General features: G+C 45.6%; 1 protein-coding gene across 1 annotated transcript in view; it reads left to right on the top strand.

Moving 5' to 3' along the window:
• The window catches only part of SLC6A11 (solute carrier family 6 member 11), a 119,158-nt gene that overhangs the window by 75,410 nt on the left and 25,442 nt on the right, over window positions 1–18,306 (top strand). Inside the window, exon 7 of the mRNA XM_066244666.1 lies at window positions 15,684–15,787. Within this exon, the coding sequence (XP_066100763.1) occupies window positions 15,684–15,787 (104 nt within the window). The remainder of the gene's footprint in view (window positions 1–15,683; window positions 15,788–18,306) is intronic.

The following is an 18,306-nucleotide window of genomic DNA, read 5'->3' as shown; positions in this document are numbered from 1 at the left end:
GGACACCCACCACCTACATTCTGCCATTGACATTTTGCTGTGTCTACATCATCACAGATCTTCTCAAGCCTTCTATTCATCTATCTGATTTTTTGTGTGTGTATGTGTGACAGAGAAAGGGACAGATAGGGACAGACAGGAAGGGAGAGAGATGAGAAGCATCAATTCTTCATTGCAGACCTTAGTTGTTCATTGATTGCTTTCTCATATGTGCCTTGACCAGGGTGCTACAGCAGACTGAATGACCCCTTGCTCAAGCCTGCAACCTTGGGGTCAAGCTGCTGACCTCAGGGTTTCAAACCTGGGTCCTCTGCATCCCAGTCCAACACTCTATCCACTGCGCCACTGCCTGGTCAGGCTGATTTATTTTCTTGATACATTTCAAAGTAAGTTGAAAACATCAGCACACTTTCCTGTACCCTAAACACTTCAACATTCATGCCTTGATTTATTTTTTAAACTATCATTCTTGGTTTTTGTGGCACAAGCCCATGCCCAGAGAAGTCACCGAGGGAGATGTGAGGAGTGAGGACAGCCCCCTCTTTCCTCATGGCTTCGCCCTGAGCTGATGCCACAGTCCTGGAACATCATTTGGGAGGGAGTGCTGTGGCCGCCTGTCCCAGGTCCCATTAGTCCACCGGTGAGGTTAGGCAGCTCTCCCGTTTCCTCCCCCTCCAGGACCTCACTGTGGTCAGGAAGACAGCTTCAAAGCTTGCAAGTGGGAGGCCTGCTGTGCTGTTATGCTCAGTCCCTCACCCCATCCCCAGACCTGCTCTGCCCTCTGCCCTGGGCACTCTGGGCTTGCAGCTTCATTACTCAGACTCCCCAGGATCTGGCGTCATTTAAAGCTGTCACCTCTCCGTTCTGATGAACAGAGGAGAGGAGGTCTGGATCAAGCCATGTGGCCATGTAACTATGAAGGTTGGCAAGGATGCTGAGAGGTAGAAGGAAAACAGTGTATGAGTGGGCTCAGGCAGGTCACTGAACTTCAGACACCAGATTTATTTGGATGCTGGGCCTCTGAAGAGCTGACACGAGTGTGCCGCTCTGCCCACCCTGGACGTTCTTCTCTTGTTTGAGATGGTGGCCATCTCCTGGGAATATAAAGAATGGATGTGGGGTCAGACAGACCTGGGTTTGGGTCTTCCACTTACTGGCTGATTGATTGGGGGCCACTTCTATAGCCTCTGGGGCCTCAGCATTCTCCTTTGTAAAGTGGAGATAATAGTACCTCACTGAAGGTATTGTAAGGATAAAATGACATGAATAGTTGGCTCTGTGAGCTCCCAGCAAAGACAGTGAAGTCTGTCAGGATTTGAAGGCCAGGTTTCCTGCCACTGAAATGATATAAGAGAATCCACTCTTTTCTTTGCTTAGGAGCAAAGGGCATCTTTGCATCCCCAGGTGTTGCTCATACGGGCAGCTTGCACAGTTCCTCTAAGGCCCAGGTAAAGGTGGCGAGTTTCCCCTCAGTCCTCACCCCCAATGCTGCCCAGAGGCCATGGTCCCAGGGAGATGGAGAGGCCCTGAGTGAGGCCTGCAGAGGCCACAGAGTGGGCCTGAGAGAGGAGATGTGAGTTCCTGAGTAGGCCAGGTGTCCTGCCCTTCATGAGCCTCACATGAGGGCAGGGAGGAGGCTGGGGCTTTGGAACCAGTTTCAAATAGCTGACTTTTTTCTGTTTCCCCCCTGGGACATGCCTACTCAGCCCCCAGACCCTTCAAAGATGCTTTCTCAAGCCCAAAGTAATGACCCGTCTCTGGCCACTCAGCCCCTCCCTCCGGATGTTCATGTTCTGAGCTAGGTGCCAGCGTGCACTCTACATGCATCTTCTCATCTCCAGAGCAATGCCAGCAGCTTGGAGCTGTTGTTATCCCCACTGTATCCATGAAGAAGCTGAGGCTCAAAGAAGTGGCCTCCCCCAGCTTGCCCAGCAGAGCTAGCTCTCAGCTAGATCTGCCTGATTCTGTGGTCTGGGAAGGTCCTTGTCTGACTTTGTTTTTCCTCCTATTTTGCTAGATTTCAAGCTCTCAAGCAGGGGCTGGGATTTTAATTATTTTTACATTCTCCATGCCTGGCAGACATATGATGCTCAGAAAATGTTGCTGAGGGGAATTGACTCACTAACTGTTAAGTCGCTACAGCAGGAAACCTCGCAGAATTTTGGCCATAACTTCCAATGCAGTGCAGGAGTTTTCTCATTCTGTCCCTGACTGCTTGGTTACCTCTAGCAGTAGGGAACTCATCTCAGTGCCCAAGTTCTCAGCCATGAAGGGAGCTCTTCTGCTCCTGGTTGTGACTGTCCCTACTTCCTAGTCACCACGATTCCCCGTTAGGAGGCTCCTGAGGCAAAATTTGAATGCCTCCCTTTTCCTATCAGAATTCTATTTCACATGGACTGAGTAGCCTCTTCCCACATCCCTACTTTGGCTACCACAGGCATTTTTCCACTCAAACTCTGAGCATCTTCCAGCCAAAAATATAGAGATGAATGAAATACTAGCTCTGTGAATTCATGAGTCTGGGGAGGTGTGTTCCATCTCCTCTCTCAGTCCTTTGCTTAGACGTATTCCTGCTGGGCAACTTCATGTAGACACTACCTCTAGGCATTTGTTAATACCATTTGCACCACCAGAATATTCTTCCACTTCCTTCCAACCTTCCAGGCCAAGATTAGTGCCAAAAATCCATTGAAAACATCTATCTCCATGACTGTAATATCATTCTCCTTTCCCTTTATAAAGACCCTTGCATTTGACTTGAAGTTTGTCCCTAGTGTGGGGCAAGAGCTTAAACTCCACAGTGTCATAGTGTCTCATGGACTTTCAAGAATATAAAGTTGAGCCTGACCTGTGGTGGCACAGTGGATAAAGCGTCGACCTGGAAATGCTGAGGTCGCCGGTTCGAAACCCTGGGCTTGCCTGGTCAAGGCACATATGGGAGTTGATGCTTCCAGCTCCTCCCCCTGTTCTCTCTCTCTCTCTCTCTCTCTCTCTCTCCCCTCTCTCTCTAATAAAAATGAATAAATAAAATCTAAAAAAGTAAATAAGTAAAAAAAAAAATTAAAAAAAAAAAAATAATGCTATCTCTGTCAAGCATTTCCTGCCTGCCTGCCCTTGTTATTGGAATAGTCATTTAAAAAAAAAAAAGAAAAAAGAAAAAAAAAAAAAGAATATAAAGTTGAAACAAACTAAGGGGAAAAAGCCTCAACTGACCCCAAAACACATCCTTACTATATAAGCCTAGGATGCCCAGGCTAGGAGACTATTTCTCGCAGGTTTCAGCTCACATGATAACTCTGACAGGTGATGGACTTATTCCATGATAGCTGGACTGAGGACAAAAGCATGCTGTGATTGATTAGCAATATCTGCCATTGGAGGAATGGGAGTGAGGTGGATTAACAATGTCTGTCACAGGCAGGAATGGTGGTGGGATTTGTGTGTCATATATTTGTAACTCCGTTGCAATCCAGTTTCCTTATTTTACAGTAGAAAACTGAGGTCAAGAGAAACTAAATAATTTTCTCTAGGGAGAACACACTGGAACTTTCAGGGCAACCTGAAATTGGAACCTAGTGTCCAGACCTCTCAGCCTAGCACATTCTCTACTTGGCCTGGTAGCTAGGACTCTGGTAGCCTTGAATACTCCCTTCCTATATCCTGGGGACTCTAAACATCTGTGGGCCTTCAACAGATAGTTGTGAATGCTTACCATATGCCAGGCAGGTGGAAAGTGCCAGGGTTGTCTCAGTGTTAAAAAACAACAACAAAACAAAAAGATTAACATCCCTGCTCTCATGGAGCTTCTGTTCAAGTTGGATGAGGTAGACGATAAACAATGAACATACTGTGGTTAAATGTATTTACTTCTCTATCTCCAGGCAGATGCAGAGGCAGTTGCCTTCACCAATCATAGCTGTTTTCCTTTTTGTTTTCCTTCCAAGGAGTCCTTTCTACAGACTGGAGTATACACGGTGGCTCATAGAGCAATCTGGCGCACCCTTTCTTTCCCCGGTTCTCTGCCTCGAACCAGCTCCCTGGTAATTAGAGAAGAAAAGTGGTTACGGTGGGAGATGGTGAGGCTTCATTTCAGCTGCTTGCTCAGTAGACACAGGAGACCAGGCCAGCTCGGGGTTTGGTTGGGAGCTAATGTTTTGTTTGCCCCAGAAGCCCCTGGCTTTGCACTCCCTAGTGATGGGGTTTGGGTTTTGCAGCCCCACCAACAATGCCAGCTCAGTCTCCCCCTGCCTCAGTGGTTTTCAACCAGGGCTAAGTGGGGCTACTCCCCAAAGATCACTTAGAAATATATGGGAGTATCATTCCGGCTTCCACAATGACAAATTTCCTCTAGTATCTAGAGAGTGGGAGCCAGAGATGCTAAACCTCCTACAACAAATAGGGCATATCTTCCCAATGAATTGTCCTGTCCAAAATGCCAATAGTGTCACCAAGGAACACTGTCGGGAAGACCTTGTCCTAACATGTAGTGCCCTGGACTGTGTGGACAGTCCTGAGAAAAGCTCAGAGATGAGAGTGTGCCATATTTGGGCCTTGCCCACGCTTTCCATGGTTCCTAACCTCTTCTCTTTAGTACTTTAGTAAACTTGGTTTCAGCTGTGCCATGCAATAGATTAAAGAGGAGGCGTGACAGCCCCCGGGACTTTACCACACAAGGCATGGAGGTCATTACCATTGTCCCAGTGCCAGTGACAGCCTGTCCACCCCTCTGTGCTCTGTGACTGGGACACGGCTGTCTAGCCTCTGGGCAAAAGCCCAGCCACAGTGACCCCACTGCCTGCTCCACACAAAGGGCCACCAGGGTCAGTCTACACACCCAGGCTCCCTCCGCAGAACTGAACAGCTCCTCACCGCCCGCAGTGCAACCCTTCAGCCCAGTGGCACTTTACTGGCAGGGCCTCTGGCAGGGCCTGAGTCAGCCCCCAGGGCTAGCTGCCCAGGGAAGTGCTTGGCACTGGAGCCAGAGGCTGCAGGACATATTTCCAGTGGGGCTTCCAGGCCAAGAGCTTCTGCCCCTTCCCACCACTGTTCCTGTTCGCCCTGCTGCCTGCCCAACACATTAGCATTTAAATATATCCAGAGTCCTCTCTCCCCCAGCCTGCTCCCCACATTGAGTCCACCAGGGAGGGAGCATTTGAATCCTCCTCTCTGCACCTCCCTTCCCTCATAATGGCCATACTGTATTCATCAGCTTCTGTATGTGGCATTAGCCAAAAGAAGGAGTGAAGGCGCCTAGCAACCCGGAGGGGGCTGAGAAAGAGGTGGGAAGGAAGTGATTTTCATGTAATTATTCACTTCTACAAAAGCCGTTGTCAGGTACACACTGGAAACACAGCTGTTGTATTATTCTCCTAACCTACTTTTAATCTTTTGAGAATTTTTACCAATATAAAAGGCTAAAAGAAAGAGCTTAGTTCAGCCATTTTCTGCTAGGCCATATAAGTTACGTTTTTACCTCAATCGAAGGCTCTGCTTACAATAGTTGTGTTGTGTGTGAGTGTTTGTGTGTCTGTGTGTGGCTTTCTGTTTGAAAAGAAAATGTCAAAGGAAAAGTCTGTGGGGCATGAGCCCCAGGAGGACCACCAAGCCCTGTCCTGGCTACTTGGATTGCGCCACATGCACTGTTGGGTATGGAGGTTTTCACACATCTTCTTGGCCGGACACTGGGACAGCAAGGAGCTTGGGAGCAGTGAGATGCTGGCTCCTTCTGCCTCTCACTACTACAGCCATGCTCGCGGCCCTAAGGGCAGATGATGGGGGCACTGCTGTGTTTGGTGCTGCTCAGAAAAATGATTGGTTCACCTGGTATAGTAGGGGGGTTGGTATGGTGGAAAAGATATAGGTGCTTGTTTTCATGGTAAAGTTGAGAAGCGTTAGCCACTCAAGAAATCGGATTATGGGAATCATACCAGGTGCTCCACTACACATCATATATTCACATATCTTACATTCTTGGACAAGGAATTGAGGCTCAGAGCAGTGAAGTAAACTTGCCCAGGGTTACATACAGCAGGTAGGTGGAAAAGCAGGGCTCCAACCCAGGTCTGTCCGCCAAGGCTTGGAATCAGGCACCTGACAAAAGCCATCTCATTTCACTTAGTCCCCTCTGCATGGTGCTTCAGCACTTCTCCCGAGGTCAGGCCAGGTTCCAGAGGGCAGCTCCAGAGGTTCATTTGTCCCCTAGTCCAAGGGGACTCCTTACACAGTGGCTGGTGTGTATGTCTCTCCAAAGCTAAATGGACAAGCGACTTCACTTCTCTGGGTGTTAGTTTTTCATCTATAAAAAGGGGACATGTAATAATAACACCCTTTGAATCTAACCCTTGTGAAGTGCTTAGAACAGCCCTGGGGTGTCACAGATGCTGACAAAGGTGAGCTGGTGTCATTGTGATTATCAGTGTCACTATCATCACACACCTCCTTTGCTGGTGCTTTTGTGGCCGGATGGGTTAATGCTACATATGTCAGAGCCCTCAAAGTGTCAGTGCAGCAAACACCAGCACCAGGGTGCAGAGATGGAAATACAAGGCCCTCCTGTTGGCAATGGCTTTGATGATGAGCAGAGGCGCTGCCGTTCTGCTCTGACAGGTGGCTCTGTTTGTAGACCTGAAAGCACATATCTTGGGGAGCTTCCTTCTGTAGCCTGTGCTGCCTTAGACACTGTACATAATCAGTGCTCAGCTCTGATTCTCTCTCAGCTCCCTGAGCAGCAGCTGCACCTTCACGGAACCCTTGCTGCCCTGCACCCCCATCTCTTCCAGTCCCCTGCTCGGTTCCCTCCAACAGATGTGCTTTTAGCTTATCTGCCCTGTGTATGGTCTGTCCCTCCTGCTAGAATGGAAGCTCCCTGAGAGCAGGAGCTTCTGGAACTCTGCCTGGCACATAGTGGACACTCAGTATTTGTTTATTGTGAGGGAAAAGGGGAAGGGGCGCTTTTCTTTTAGGTGCTTGAAGATCAGATGCTGGGGAGAAATCAGTGTTGATTGAGCCCCTGCTATTTACTAGAGCTCATGGCTGGCTTTCTGAGAACTTTTCCAACGCTCTCCAAGAGCCAGATACCGGGTCGAATCTTTGTTTCACACACGTCATCTTTATTTAATCTTTTGTGTGTGAGAGAAAGAGAGGTAGGTGCTAACCACATGTGCACAACGACCTCACCTGACCTCCCCAATCAGGTAAGTCACTTCTCTTGAACTGAGAAAAAGTCATGAAGCTTTTCCCCCCAAATGCCCTAAACTTCTAAGAGATTAGACATTCTACTTAGTGGTCAAAGTTAGAATGTGGGGAGAAAGTAAAGAGTGTTTCCACCTATATACACAGAGGTCTCTAATCTGAGGATAATGCTGCCCACTTCAGGGCAGCTGTGGGTCACAGGACATAAGAAGCTGCCTTGTAAACTGTAAATTGATGTCTGTGTGGACTGGGGCAGCATAAACTGAGCAGCTATCATCATAAATGTAGCTTCTGAGTATAAGTGGAGAAGAATTTGTACTTGTTCATCCATCCTTCTTTAACTCTCCCAGCTAATATCATTGAAGACCTACTCCATGCAGCCCTGTGATGGGCCCTGAGCATCTAATTATAAAGGCAGGTTACATCGAGCCATTGCTTTCTACTCCTACTTTACACGAGGGCTCATTGAAATAAGTTGCCTTGAATGAGATGAAGTTGCCCCAAAGCTGGAGGGTGGGACCACCTCTCTTCTATAGGGGCTCCACTCCCTTGTTCCCATGCAAATCTGTCCTGCAACTGAATGTGGACTGCCCACAGCCGGCTGGGCCACGCTGCCAGAACGCCCCCCATTCATTGCGGAAGAACATAGGGAGTGAACGTTTCTCAGCCACTGACCCAGCTTCCTTAGGGTTTGTTTTGTGGAAACTATTTTCTCTTCAAAATGTGTTGAGAAATAGGAAGCCCTTTCTGTACTGAGCTGCCCCCTTTGTAGAGTCTTGGGACATGCTGGTCAATGGGGCTCAGTTGCCTGGTCTTCCTTTCATTGAGGTGGGGTTGCCTTTGTCCTGTTTAACTTGACAGCCACAGAGCTGTTTAAATCTCAGCTGAGGCTCCAGGCCTGCTTGGCATACTAGGAGGCCTCAATACTTCTCTGTAAAGCCTGGAACCAGAATGCCTTGGGTCCAAACTTCACTCTCTCCCTTAATAGCTATTAGACTTTTTATCGGTCTATTTTCTCATATATAAATGGGGGTGATAATACTTACCTTAGTGACATGGTTCTGTAAACTATGATATTGTGTACATGGAAGCCTTGAGTGCACAGGAGGTTTTCAACAAATGTTATCTCATGTTTCCCAGTCTCAAGGGATTGCCAAACTCGTAGAAAGGGCTCATGAGTGCTCTTCCAGCCTGTTTTATTAGCCTCTCATTTCTATTGTCAAATCATTCCAATGGCTACCATGATTTTGTTTGATCTCTGGGTGTTTGTGGAATACCTGGTGAACAAAAAAGTAGCCTTAGATGAAATAGACTTGGGATAATGCCTGTAGCAGAAATAATACTATGTGTTCACCTACCATTTGTTGTTTCTCTTCCTGGGTAAATGAGAAGACTACATATCCCAGACTCACTTGCATTTAGGTTGGTACCATGTGACTTAATTCTGGTCAATGGTCTGTGGGCAGAAGTGACATAAGCACCACCACCCAAGCCTGGCTCTTAAAAACTTCCAAAGTAAACCTCCAGTGTTCTGTTCTTCCTGCCGCATAGGCTGTTTTGACATGGAAGTATCATAAGGCAGGGTCACTAGAGCCCACTCACGATCTGCATCTGGCTTTGTATGGGCAAGAAATAAACTTCTATTATGCTAAGCCATTGAGATTTGTGGCTTTATTGTTTAATCCAGCATAGCCTATCAGTAATTATCTGATAATAAACATTCTTGATGAGCTGATTCATTCTTTTCTAGACTGAGGGGAAAGGCTGACAGTTGGGGCCCTGTTGCATTTTCTCAACTATAGGCATATGTTTGAGAACATAGACACATATTGGTAATGCCAGTGTTTTAAGGAATCTAATGATACAGACTCCCTGTGAAAACATAGCATACTTCTTTGTGAGCAGGTGTGGACAAAACATTAGCAGCAATAATATCTGCCTGATATCAACTCTGTGGGATGAGATGAAGATGAAGGCAAAGGGAATTCAGAAGAATGAGATCCAGGAAACCTCAAAATCTCTAATGTGTACTCACCCTTAGGAGAAAACTCTGGGAGTATAAGCTTGGTGGAGCTATTTGAAGATGCCAGCCCAAACTAGGAGGGAGCTTTGCAAGCTCTAGGTCATAGGTGAATGTGGAAGAATGGGGGAAGCTTGAGCAGAGGTCTGAGCCCTCGGTCTTCAGGGACTGACCAGCTGAGGCTCCATGGCCAAGAGAACCACACATTGAGAAGAAATCCCTGGAAGTAGAATCCAAACTGAGGAAGAGAGAGACACTAGAGGACACAATAAGAGAAATTTTGAATAAGAGTGGAGGAGTGGAATAGAGAGCAATTTTAGGAAGTATTGTTTGCACAGTCATAATATTAAGGACTTTTTGGTAATACCAGAAGAACTATGAGGATAAAAGAATCTACCCTGAATTATCCCTATTCCTCTACACAAAACACTCTTCTAAGAGTACAGAAAAGTGCATCTCAACCTGCACATGAGCAACAGAAAAAGACTGTGGTCAAATCCCATGCAAAGCTATTATAAGAAAAACAATTATGGCCCTGGCCGGTTGGCTCAGTAGTAGAGCGTCGGCCTGGCGTGCAGGAGTCCCGGGTTCGATTCCCAGCCAGGGCACACAGGAGAAGCGCCCATCTGCTTCTCCACCCCTCCCCCTCTCCTTCCTCTCTGTCTCTTTCTTCCCCTCCCGCAGCCAAGGCTCCACTGGAGCAAAGTTTGCCCAGGCGCTGAGGATGACTCTGTGGCCTCTGCCTCAGGCACTAGAATGGCTCTGATTGCAGCAGAGCGATGCCCCAAGATGGGCAGAGCATCGCCCCCTGGTGGGCATGCCAGGTGGATCCTGGTCGGGCGCATGCGGGAGTCTGACTGCCTCCCCATTTCCAGCTTTGGAAAAATACAAAAAAAAAAAAAAAAGAAAGAAAGAAAAGAAAAACAATTATGAGCAGAATAACATTCCTACAGATAATGAGTGCATTCCACAAAGATAGACCTATCAAACATCTAAACACTGAAACTTAATGTTTTAAAATTGCTAAAAGAAATTAAGCCAACAGATGCTTTGAAACAGTACCATAAGTGAACTTGTTAGACAAAAAGAAGATTTGAAAATATGGTTTATGAAAGGAAAAAATATTTCAAGAGCAATAACTAAATAGAAGGAATAAAGGAATGAATAGACATCATGGATATCATATGGTAAATAGAGGACAGAGGGAGGAAAATAATCTTCAGAAATGAAGAAGATTATTTTTTTAAGATGCAAGAAAAGGTGATAGGTATAGAAGATTGACAAAGAAGATCCAACATACAAACAAGTCCCCTAAAGAAACCCAAAGCAATGGAAGAGAACATAAACTAAAAACAGAACCCCCCCCCCCCCGCCAAAATATGAGAGAAGATTTGAATTTGCATCTTGAAAATATACACCATATGCCTGGAAAAATCAACCCAGAATAGTCAACATTAAGACATGCTCTAATAAAATTATTGGACTTTAAAGAAAAAGGAAAAATCCTATTTGTCATTCAGCCAAAAAGAGTAAATACTTTATAAGGGGAAATGAAGTGTCATCAGACTTGTCTACAGCAACACTAAGCAACATATTCACAATTCTCGGGATAAGAAAAAGAGAACCAAGGATGTTATATACAGTCAAGTAAGAAAAGCCACAAATCAGATATTAAGAACATGCAAGAAACAGGGAAATATTATTTCCCATGAGCCTTTCCAGAACAATTTCCTAGAAAGCAAGCTATAGGCTAGAGAGGTATAACCATAAAGGCTAGGGTAAGCATTAGATTTATAGTCGACTATATATAGCACTCATACTAATTAATAGCTGTGAGGGGGACCGGATTTAATGCTTGAATGTTTTGTTAATGCAGATACAGTATAAGTATTAAAAATTAGGAGAGAATGAAATGTGTGTATGAAAAGTAGAATAAATTCACAGGTTGCCTTTAAGTGTTGACTGGAAACAAATGGGTGTTTTTTAAAATTAGATGCTAGAGGAAAGGGAAGGATGAGAAGTAGAGGCTACTGGGTAATTTCAAAATTCCTTATGGTAGGAAACCAGCAGACATTGCCAAAAAGGGGGAGGGCTAAGGGTATTGTGTAAAGGTGTTGATTTAATGGTAACCATCAGAATAAAAATGGCAGGCTTTTTCCTACAGAGGTAAGGAAGCAAGAGGGAAAATAATCACTCAGGAACACATTCCCCTCTCACATAAACCTCTAGGCCCAACATATCCCCATTGCTTCTCTAGTCTTTAAAGGTTTGCCTTCTCCAAACAGCCTTCTCTGATTGCTGTAGCACATGCTCATCTTCTCCTTCATCTACCACACCTAGGTACCAGGTGCCTTGTTCTCTGAATGTTTTATCTCACCTGCAGGCAGAGATGGAGTGCTATATATAATGGTATAATACCTTTTCAAAGTCTGCCACAGGGTTCTGCACACAGAAGACACTTATCAAATGGTGGTTCATTAGTAATCCAGGATTGGTTGAAGGATTTGGGCTTAAAGCCTCTGGACTTTTCTAAGAGCTTAATGTTGCTATTTGTCAGAATTCTTTTCATTTGAAATGACAGCAATTCCATTCAATTGACCTAAGAAAAAGAGGCCTCTGAGGTTGAAATGTTCTAGGGTAGGTCTTATTTCAGGTATGGCTGGACCCAGTGACTCAAGTCACATCACCAATGTCGTCTTTCTTTGCTCTAGATCAGGGGTAGTCAACCTTTGTATACCTACCGCCCACTTTTGTATCTCTGTTAGTAGTAAAATTTTCTAACCGCCCACCAGTTCCACAGTAATGGTGATTTATAAAGTAAGGAAGTAACTTTACTTTATAAAATTATAAAGCAGAGTTACAGCAAGTTAAAGCATAAAATAATAATTACTTACCAAGTACTTTATTTCGGATTTTTGCTAAGTCTGGCAGAATAAATCTTTATAAAACAACTTACTATAGTTAAATCTATCTTTTTATTTATACTTTGGCTGCTCCGCTACTGCCCACCATGAAAGCTGGAATGCCCACTAGTGGGCGGTAGGGACCAGGTTGACTACCACTGCTCTAGATTCTGCTTTCCTCTGTGTGGGCTGTATTTTGAGTCAGGCCCTTCTCTTCCCTCATGGTGAGGAATGTATCCCATTTGCAATGACTCCACTAAAAAAAACCTAGAACAGCTTGACCAGGCGGTGGCACAGTGGATAGAGCGTCAGATTGGGACATGGAGGACCCAGGTTCGAGACCCCGAGGTTGCCAGCTTGAGCATGGGCTCATCTGATTTGAGCAAGGCTCACCAGCTTGAGCCAAAGGTTGCTGGATTGAGCAAGGAGTCACTTGCTCTGCTGTAGTGCCTCCCCCCCCCCATCGAGGCACATATGAGAAATCAATCAGTGAACAACTAAGGAGGCCCAACAAAGAGCCTCAATGAAGAATTGATGTTTCTCATCTCTCTCCCTCCCTGTCTGTCTCTATCTGTCCATCTCTTTGACTCTCTGTCTCTGCCACAAAATAAATAAATAAATAAATAAATAAATAAATAAATAAAATTATGTCTTCAAAGAACACTGAAAAAGATAAAAAAAATTTTTTTTTAAGTCCCAGAACTGAGTTTCATTGGCTTGGTTTGTATCATGTGTTCATCCCTGACCCAATCATTGTGGCCAAGAGAAAGGCTTTGATTGGCCAGACATGGATCATGTGAACATCCCTGAAGCTATCTCTGAGTGGGTAGAGGTGGTTTCCCAAAGGAAACTTGGGGTGCTATCACATGAAAAGAGGAGATGAATGCTGGATGGACAGAAACAACAAATGTCTGTTTTAGTGTTGACGTGTGTGCTCAGTGATCAAATGACAAGAAAAATTCCCTGAAAGTAAAAAACCATGGTAGGGGCTCATCTTTGAGACCGTGTGAATGGAAAGCTGTCTTTGGTGTTTTCAAGTTGAGAGTTTATTTACCATGTTGGCAGAGGGTAGGGGGACCACTTGTCATGGGGCCCAGTTTTGATAGAGAAACCAGCTCTCCACAGGGCTGGGAGCTCCTCTTTCTGGCCTGGGAGGGGGACATTCCAGTTTGCAGAGGCATTAAAAACAAGCATGAGACTCCAGCAACGCTGAGCGTTCCTGCGGGCATCACTTGTGATATGGTTTTGTTTCCTGAGTCAGCAGCTGTACTGTGTTTTGCTTCGCCATGTGTTTTACTGGCCTTTAAGGTTTGAAAACCCCATCATTGCCCCTGCACCTTGGAACTCATCTTTTTCAAGGCAAATTACATATATTTTCTCTCTTGGGGATTTGATGGCCAACACAGGTTAATTTGGGTCAAGGGAATCCACTGAGATAGCAAACAAGGAAACAGAGGAGAAGGACTTAAAAACATATTCAGTCTTCTCCTAAATTTTCAAAACTTTTTTCTGCACTGGACCCTTCCTATCAACATTTAACCTTCCTCCATTTAAAGTTTCTACCATTTAAAAGAAATCCTCCCCAAATTTTACTAACCATTTCACTACCACCTTATCTTCCAATTCCCCCTTAAGGCAAAATTTCTTGAAAAAGTTTTTTTATTTCCTCCTCCTCCACGTTCATTTCCTCCTCATATTTCAACCCACTCTGGGCCCTTCTCACACCCAGCACACACACTTAATGAAAGAGCTCTCCCTGAGATCCTCACTTAGCTCCAAGACCCCAAACCCAAGGACCCTGTGTTAGATAGAGGAGGGGAAAGCATTTGTTTTGTAGGTTGAAAGGCAACAATAGTATCTTCAATTCTGATATTTGTTGAATTATTTAACAAAATCAAGCAAATTCAGGGAAGACAGACCCATACCATGTAATCAGATCCCCAAGAAAGAGGAAAAGGGAGAGTTCTAGGACCCAGGGGGCACTGGTGCTTTCTTCAGATCTCCAAAGTGCTACCACAGGGAAGGGATAGGTGTGGTCTGGGTGGTTACAGGACTAGAAACACAGGAAAGAAGGAAGTTTTCTTCTAATTTTTAAAAAAGATTTTATTTATTGATTTTATAGGAGAGAGAGAGAAAAGAAAGAGAGGGAGAGAGGCGCAGGAAGCATCAACTCATAGTAGTTGCGTCTCGTATGTGCCTTGACCAGCCAAACCTGGGGCTTTTTGAACGGGCAACCTCAGAATTCCAGGTTGCCACTTTATGCACTGCGCCACCACAGGTCAGGCAGATTTCTTTTCATTTTAAGAAATGTTTTAATGGTCAGAATTATCTAAAGAAGAAGAAAAGGGCTACATAATAAGATAGTGAGCTCCCTGTCACTAACAGTAATCAAGTAGAAACTATTCGGTCAGAAGTACTCAGAAGAGAGCCTTTGTAGGGAGGAAAGTTACACCTGAGGATTTCTGAAATTCTGGGACCTGGGTAAGCATGCTTCTCAAGAGGAGAGTCTTCATGAACTTTTACCTGCCACTCCCAGCTGTGTGGTCTTGAGCAAGTTACTCAGCCTCTCTGTCCTTCAGTTTCCTCAGCTATAAAAGGGGCTAATAAAAATAACCACTGCATAGGGTTGTGTGAATATTCAAGTGCAGTAATGCACACAGGACTCAGCACCAGTGCCTGGCACACTGTGTTGAATAAATATTTGCTAGTATTTATATTTAGTGCAAAGCCCTGTTTTCCGGATGACACTTGATTCTGAAACATCAGTTTCATCAGTTGCATTTGGAATTTCGTTGTGAGTTTTCCTTGGTAACTTCTAGGAGCTCAAACGGAGCTTGGGAGAAAGTATCAGAGAAGCCACTGTAATTCCTGTTTTACATGTTATGCTTCTACAGCAGTTTTTGTCAGAGGGGAACTTAGAGAATAAGAAAATAGTTTCCATATGCACCACATAAGAAGCCTATATGCATGTCTTTTGAAAGGTGATAAGGATTTGATGGACCTACCTTCTTCCTGCTGTCCCTTCCATGCTGCTTCTTATGCTCCGGTCAGCTAGGCTAGTGCTCCCCTGGAAGGAACCCTATGACAGTTTTCTCATGGTAGTCTTAATCACAAAGAAGAAGAATCACTCATTTGGTTTAAAGATGACAATGAGCATGCTCCAGATCCCAGGGGCCTATGTTCCATATTGCATGAATCCTCTCAATACTCCTGAAAGTGAAATTTATTTTGCCACTTTGCAGATGAGGAGACTAAGCCTCAGGAGGTTAAGTACATTTTCTATTGTTACGCAGCTAGAGCAGGGACCTAAACATCCAAGTTCTTAATATTCAATGAACTATTATCCATAACCTCAGAAAAATTCTAGGCTTAATTAAGGAAATTTACATTTAACCAACTAGTCTCTAAGAATAGAACTTCTAAAAAGCACATTCCTAAGGAGGTTAGGAAGTTTGGTTATCCCTTTGTCTAGTCTTACTGGAAGGTGGGTGTGGCTGAGGGATTTTGGAGAACAGGGCCACTGCCCATCTGACTTCTCTCTGTGCCAACTTCTTTGTGCCTTTCTGCAGGTCTGGGTAGATGCTGGAACGCAGATCTTTTTCTCCTATGCCATCTGCCTGGGTTGTCTGACTGCTCTGGGAAGTTATAACAATTATAACAACAACTGCTACAGGTGAGCATTTCCCTAGCCCAGCCAACTTTTCACCAAACCCGAGAGCTCTCCACTCTGCCTCGCTAGCTGGTGTCTGTCTTTCCAACTTGCAGGGCCAGACAGATGGGCTGTTTCTCAGTCTCTCCCTGCCCCAGGGTCAAAGAGTAGGCCGTGGAGAAGCTAGGAAAATAACAAATGTGATCAGAGTATATTCCAACCAATCGACTCTGGAATCTTTCCCCCCCTCCCCGAAGTGAGAAGCAGTGGGGAGGCAGACAGACTCCTGCGTGCACCCAACCAGGATCCACCCAGCATTCCTACCAGGGGGCGATGCTCGGCCCCTCTGGGGCATTGCTCTGCTGCAATTGGAGCCATTCTAGTGCTTGAGGCGGAGGCCATGGAGCCATCCTCAGCCCCTGAACCAACTTTGCTCCAATGGAGCCTTGGCTGTGGGAGGGGAAGAGAGAGATAGAGAAAAAGGAGAAGGGGAGGGGTGAAGAAGCAGATGGGTGCTTCTCCTGTGTGCCCTGGCTGGGAATCAAACCCGGGACTTCCACACGCCAGCTGACACTCTACTGCTGAACCAACCAGCCAGGGCGACTCTGGAATCTTACCCAGGCCTCCATCTCATCCTTTTTCCCAGGATAGATAAGTGACTTGCCTGAAGTCACATAGCTAGTAAGTAGCAAAATTGGGACTTGAACCCAGGTCTTCTGACACCAGGGGCCTTGTTCTTCTGCCTTCTGTTCATAAACCTGCTTCCTGCCCCTTCTCATTTGATGGTAAGGTCATTCCTGACCCACCTGAAATGACCAGTGCCCTGCTTGCCCCTCAGACTGATGGGCCTCCCTGTCTGGCCTTCTGCAGCTGGCCACACCCACACCTGGAGGGGACTCACGGGGATGTGAGCCCGAGGCTGTCTAATTTGACTGCCTGGCCTCTCAGGCTAGCAGTCTGAATTCTGCTGCAAGGCTGAGACTCACAGAGGGCCAAGGGCTTGGCCAAGATCACCCAGAAGTGCATGGTGAAGAAATGTACAACCTGGTCTCTAAGTCGAGGTCCATGGTCTGTTTGCTGAGATCTCTGCACCCTTGGCTTAGTGCCTGGTCACAGTAGGTGAATATTCAGGGATGACTGAGCAGCACATCTCCGTCTAAGAGTCCAAGAGCTCCTTATTCAGGTATAAAGACTCATGTAATAATGGCAATGAAGCGAACCCTGGTCATAGATTATTTGAGAAAGGGAGGCTTTTCAGCAAATAGTTCTGAGACAGAATAAGTATTTGGGGAAAATAATCAGAATAAGTATTTGGGGGAAATAATCAAGGTAGATATATTCATACTCTGTCTCATATATGCACCATAATAAGCATCAGATTGATTAAAGACTCAAATATTGTTTAAAAGGAAACTATTCCAAAACTAGGAATAAAATTTCAGTGTGTGTAATTTTCCCTCCACACCAAGCAATTCTCAAACACAGCTGGGTGTCTTTCAATTAAACTCAATTCTGTCACCATCTACCCAAAGATAACATCAAATTCCACAAGGAAAGGGCCAAGTCCTACAAGACTACAAGACTGCCCTTTCCCCCCCTTGAGACACCAACTTTAAGTCCAGGTTGTCATCTGTGCTCTGAATGACTAGCTATAGACTGGAGGTTCTAGTGACCCCCACCTTGGGTTTGATTAACTTGCTAGAACAGCTCACAGAATTCAGAGAAACATTGTACTCACTAGATTACTGGTCTGTTATAGAAGGCTGTAACTCAGAGACAGCCAGATGGAGGAGGGCAAGATACGGGGAACGGGGATGGAGCCACCATGCCCTCTATGAGTGTGCCGCTCGCCCTGAACCTATGTGCTCCCCAGCCTGGGAGCTCTCTGAATCCCTTTCTTTTGGTGTGTGTGTGTGTGTGTGTTTGTGTGTGTGTGTGTGTTCCTTACATGGGCATGATTGATTAAAGCATTGGCCATTGGTGATAGAACTGAATGTCTAGGCTCTCTCCCTCTCTGGTGGTCAGGGGGCAGCATCCTCTCAGTAAGCTAGCTGCATGATCACCTTATTAATCCATTTATTAAGTCAGCCGTGTGCATTGTGTGTATACTAAGTGTGAGACACGGGACTTGGTACCTTGGGAGATACAGACAGAATGGCATAGTCCAAGTCTGTAGTTTGTAACTTGGGGAAACTGAGGCTCTGAGGAAGTGAAAGTGAAGGGGCTAACATGCTGAAAAGAAAGGCTGTTGTGGAATCCAGTACACAGTTAGGCAACAAGTTGTGTTGTTCCTGAGGGCCTTCGAGCAGAGAGGTCATTAGGTATGGCTGGGCAGAGGCATACTTGAGAGGTGGAAGGTCAGACCAGGTTGACCAGAAAATCCTTTCTACCTTCATGGCATTCACGAGGAGGTGGGTCTGGGGGGTGAGGGATAAAGCACTCTGTCAGCCACAATACAAAATGGTAACCGTGGACAGAGGAGAAAGGTCATGGGACAGGGAGAGCAGCACAGTAGACCTTACGTCCAGGTACAGTGTGATCCT

This window comes from Saccopteryx bilineata, chromosome 10 (genome assembly GCF_036850765.1).
Source record: "Saccopteryx bilineata isolate mSacBil1 chromosome 10, mSacBil1_pri_phased_curated, whole genome shotgun sequence".
Lineage (NCBI taxonomy): Eukaryota > Metazoa > Chordata > Mammalia > Chiroptera > Emballonuridae > Saccopteryx > Saccopteryx bilineata.
The sequence above is the reverse complement of the archived record's forward strand: the minus strand, read 5'-3'. Positions and strand labels throughout refer to the sequence as shown.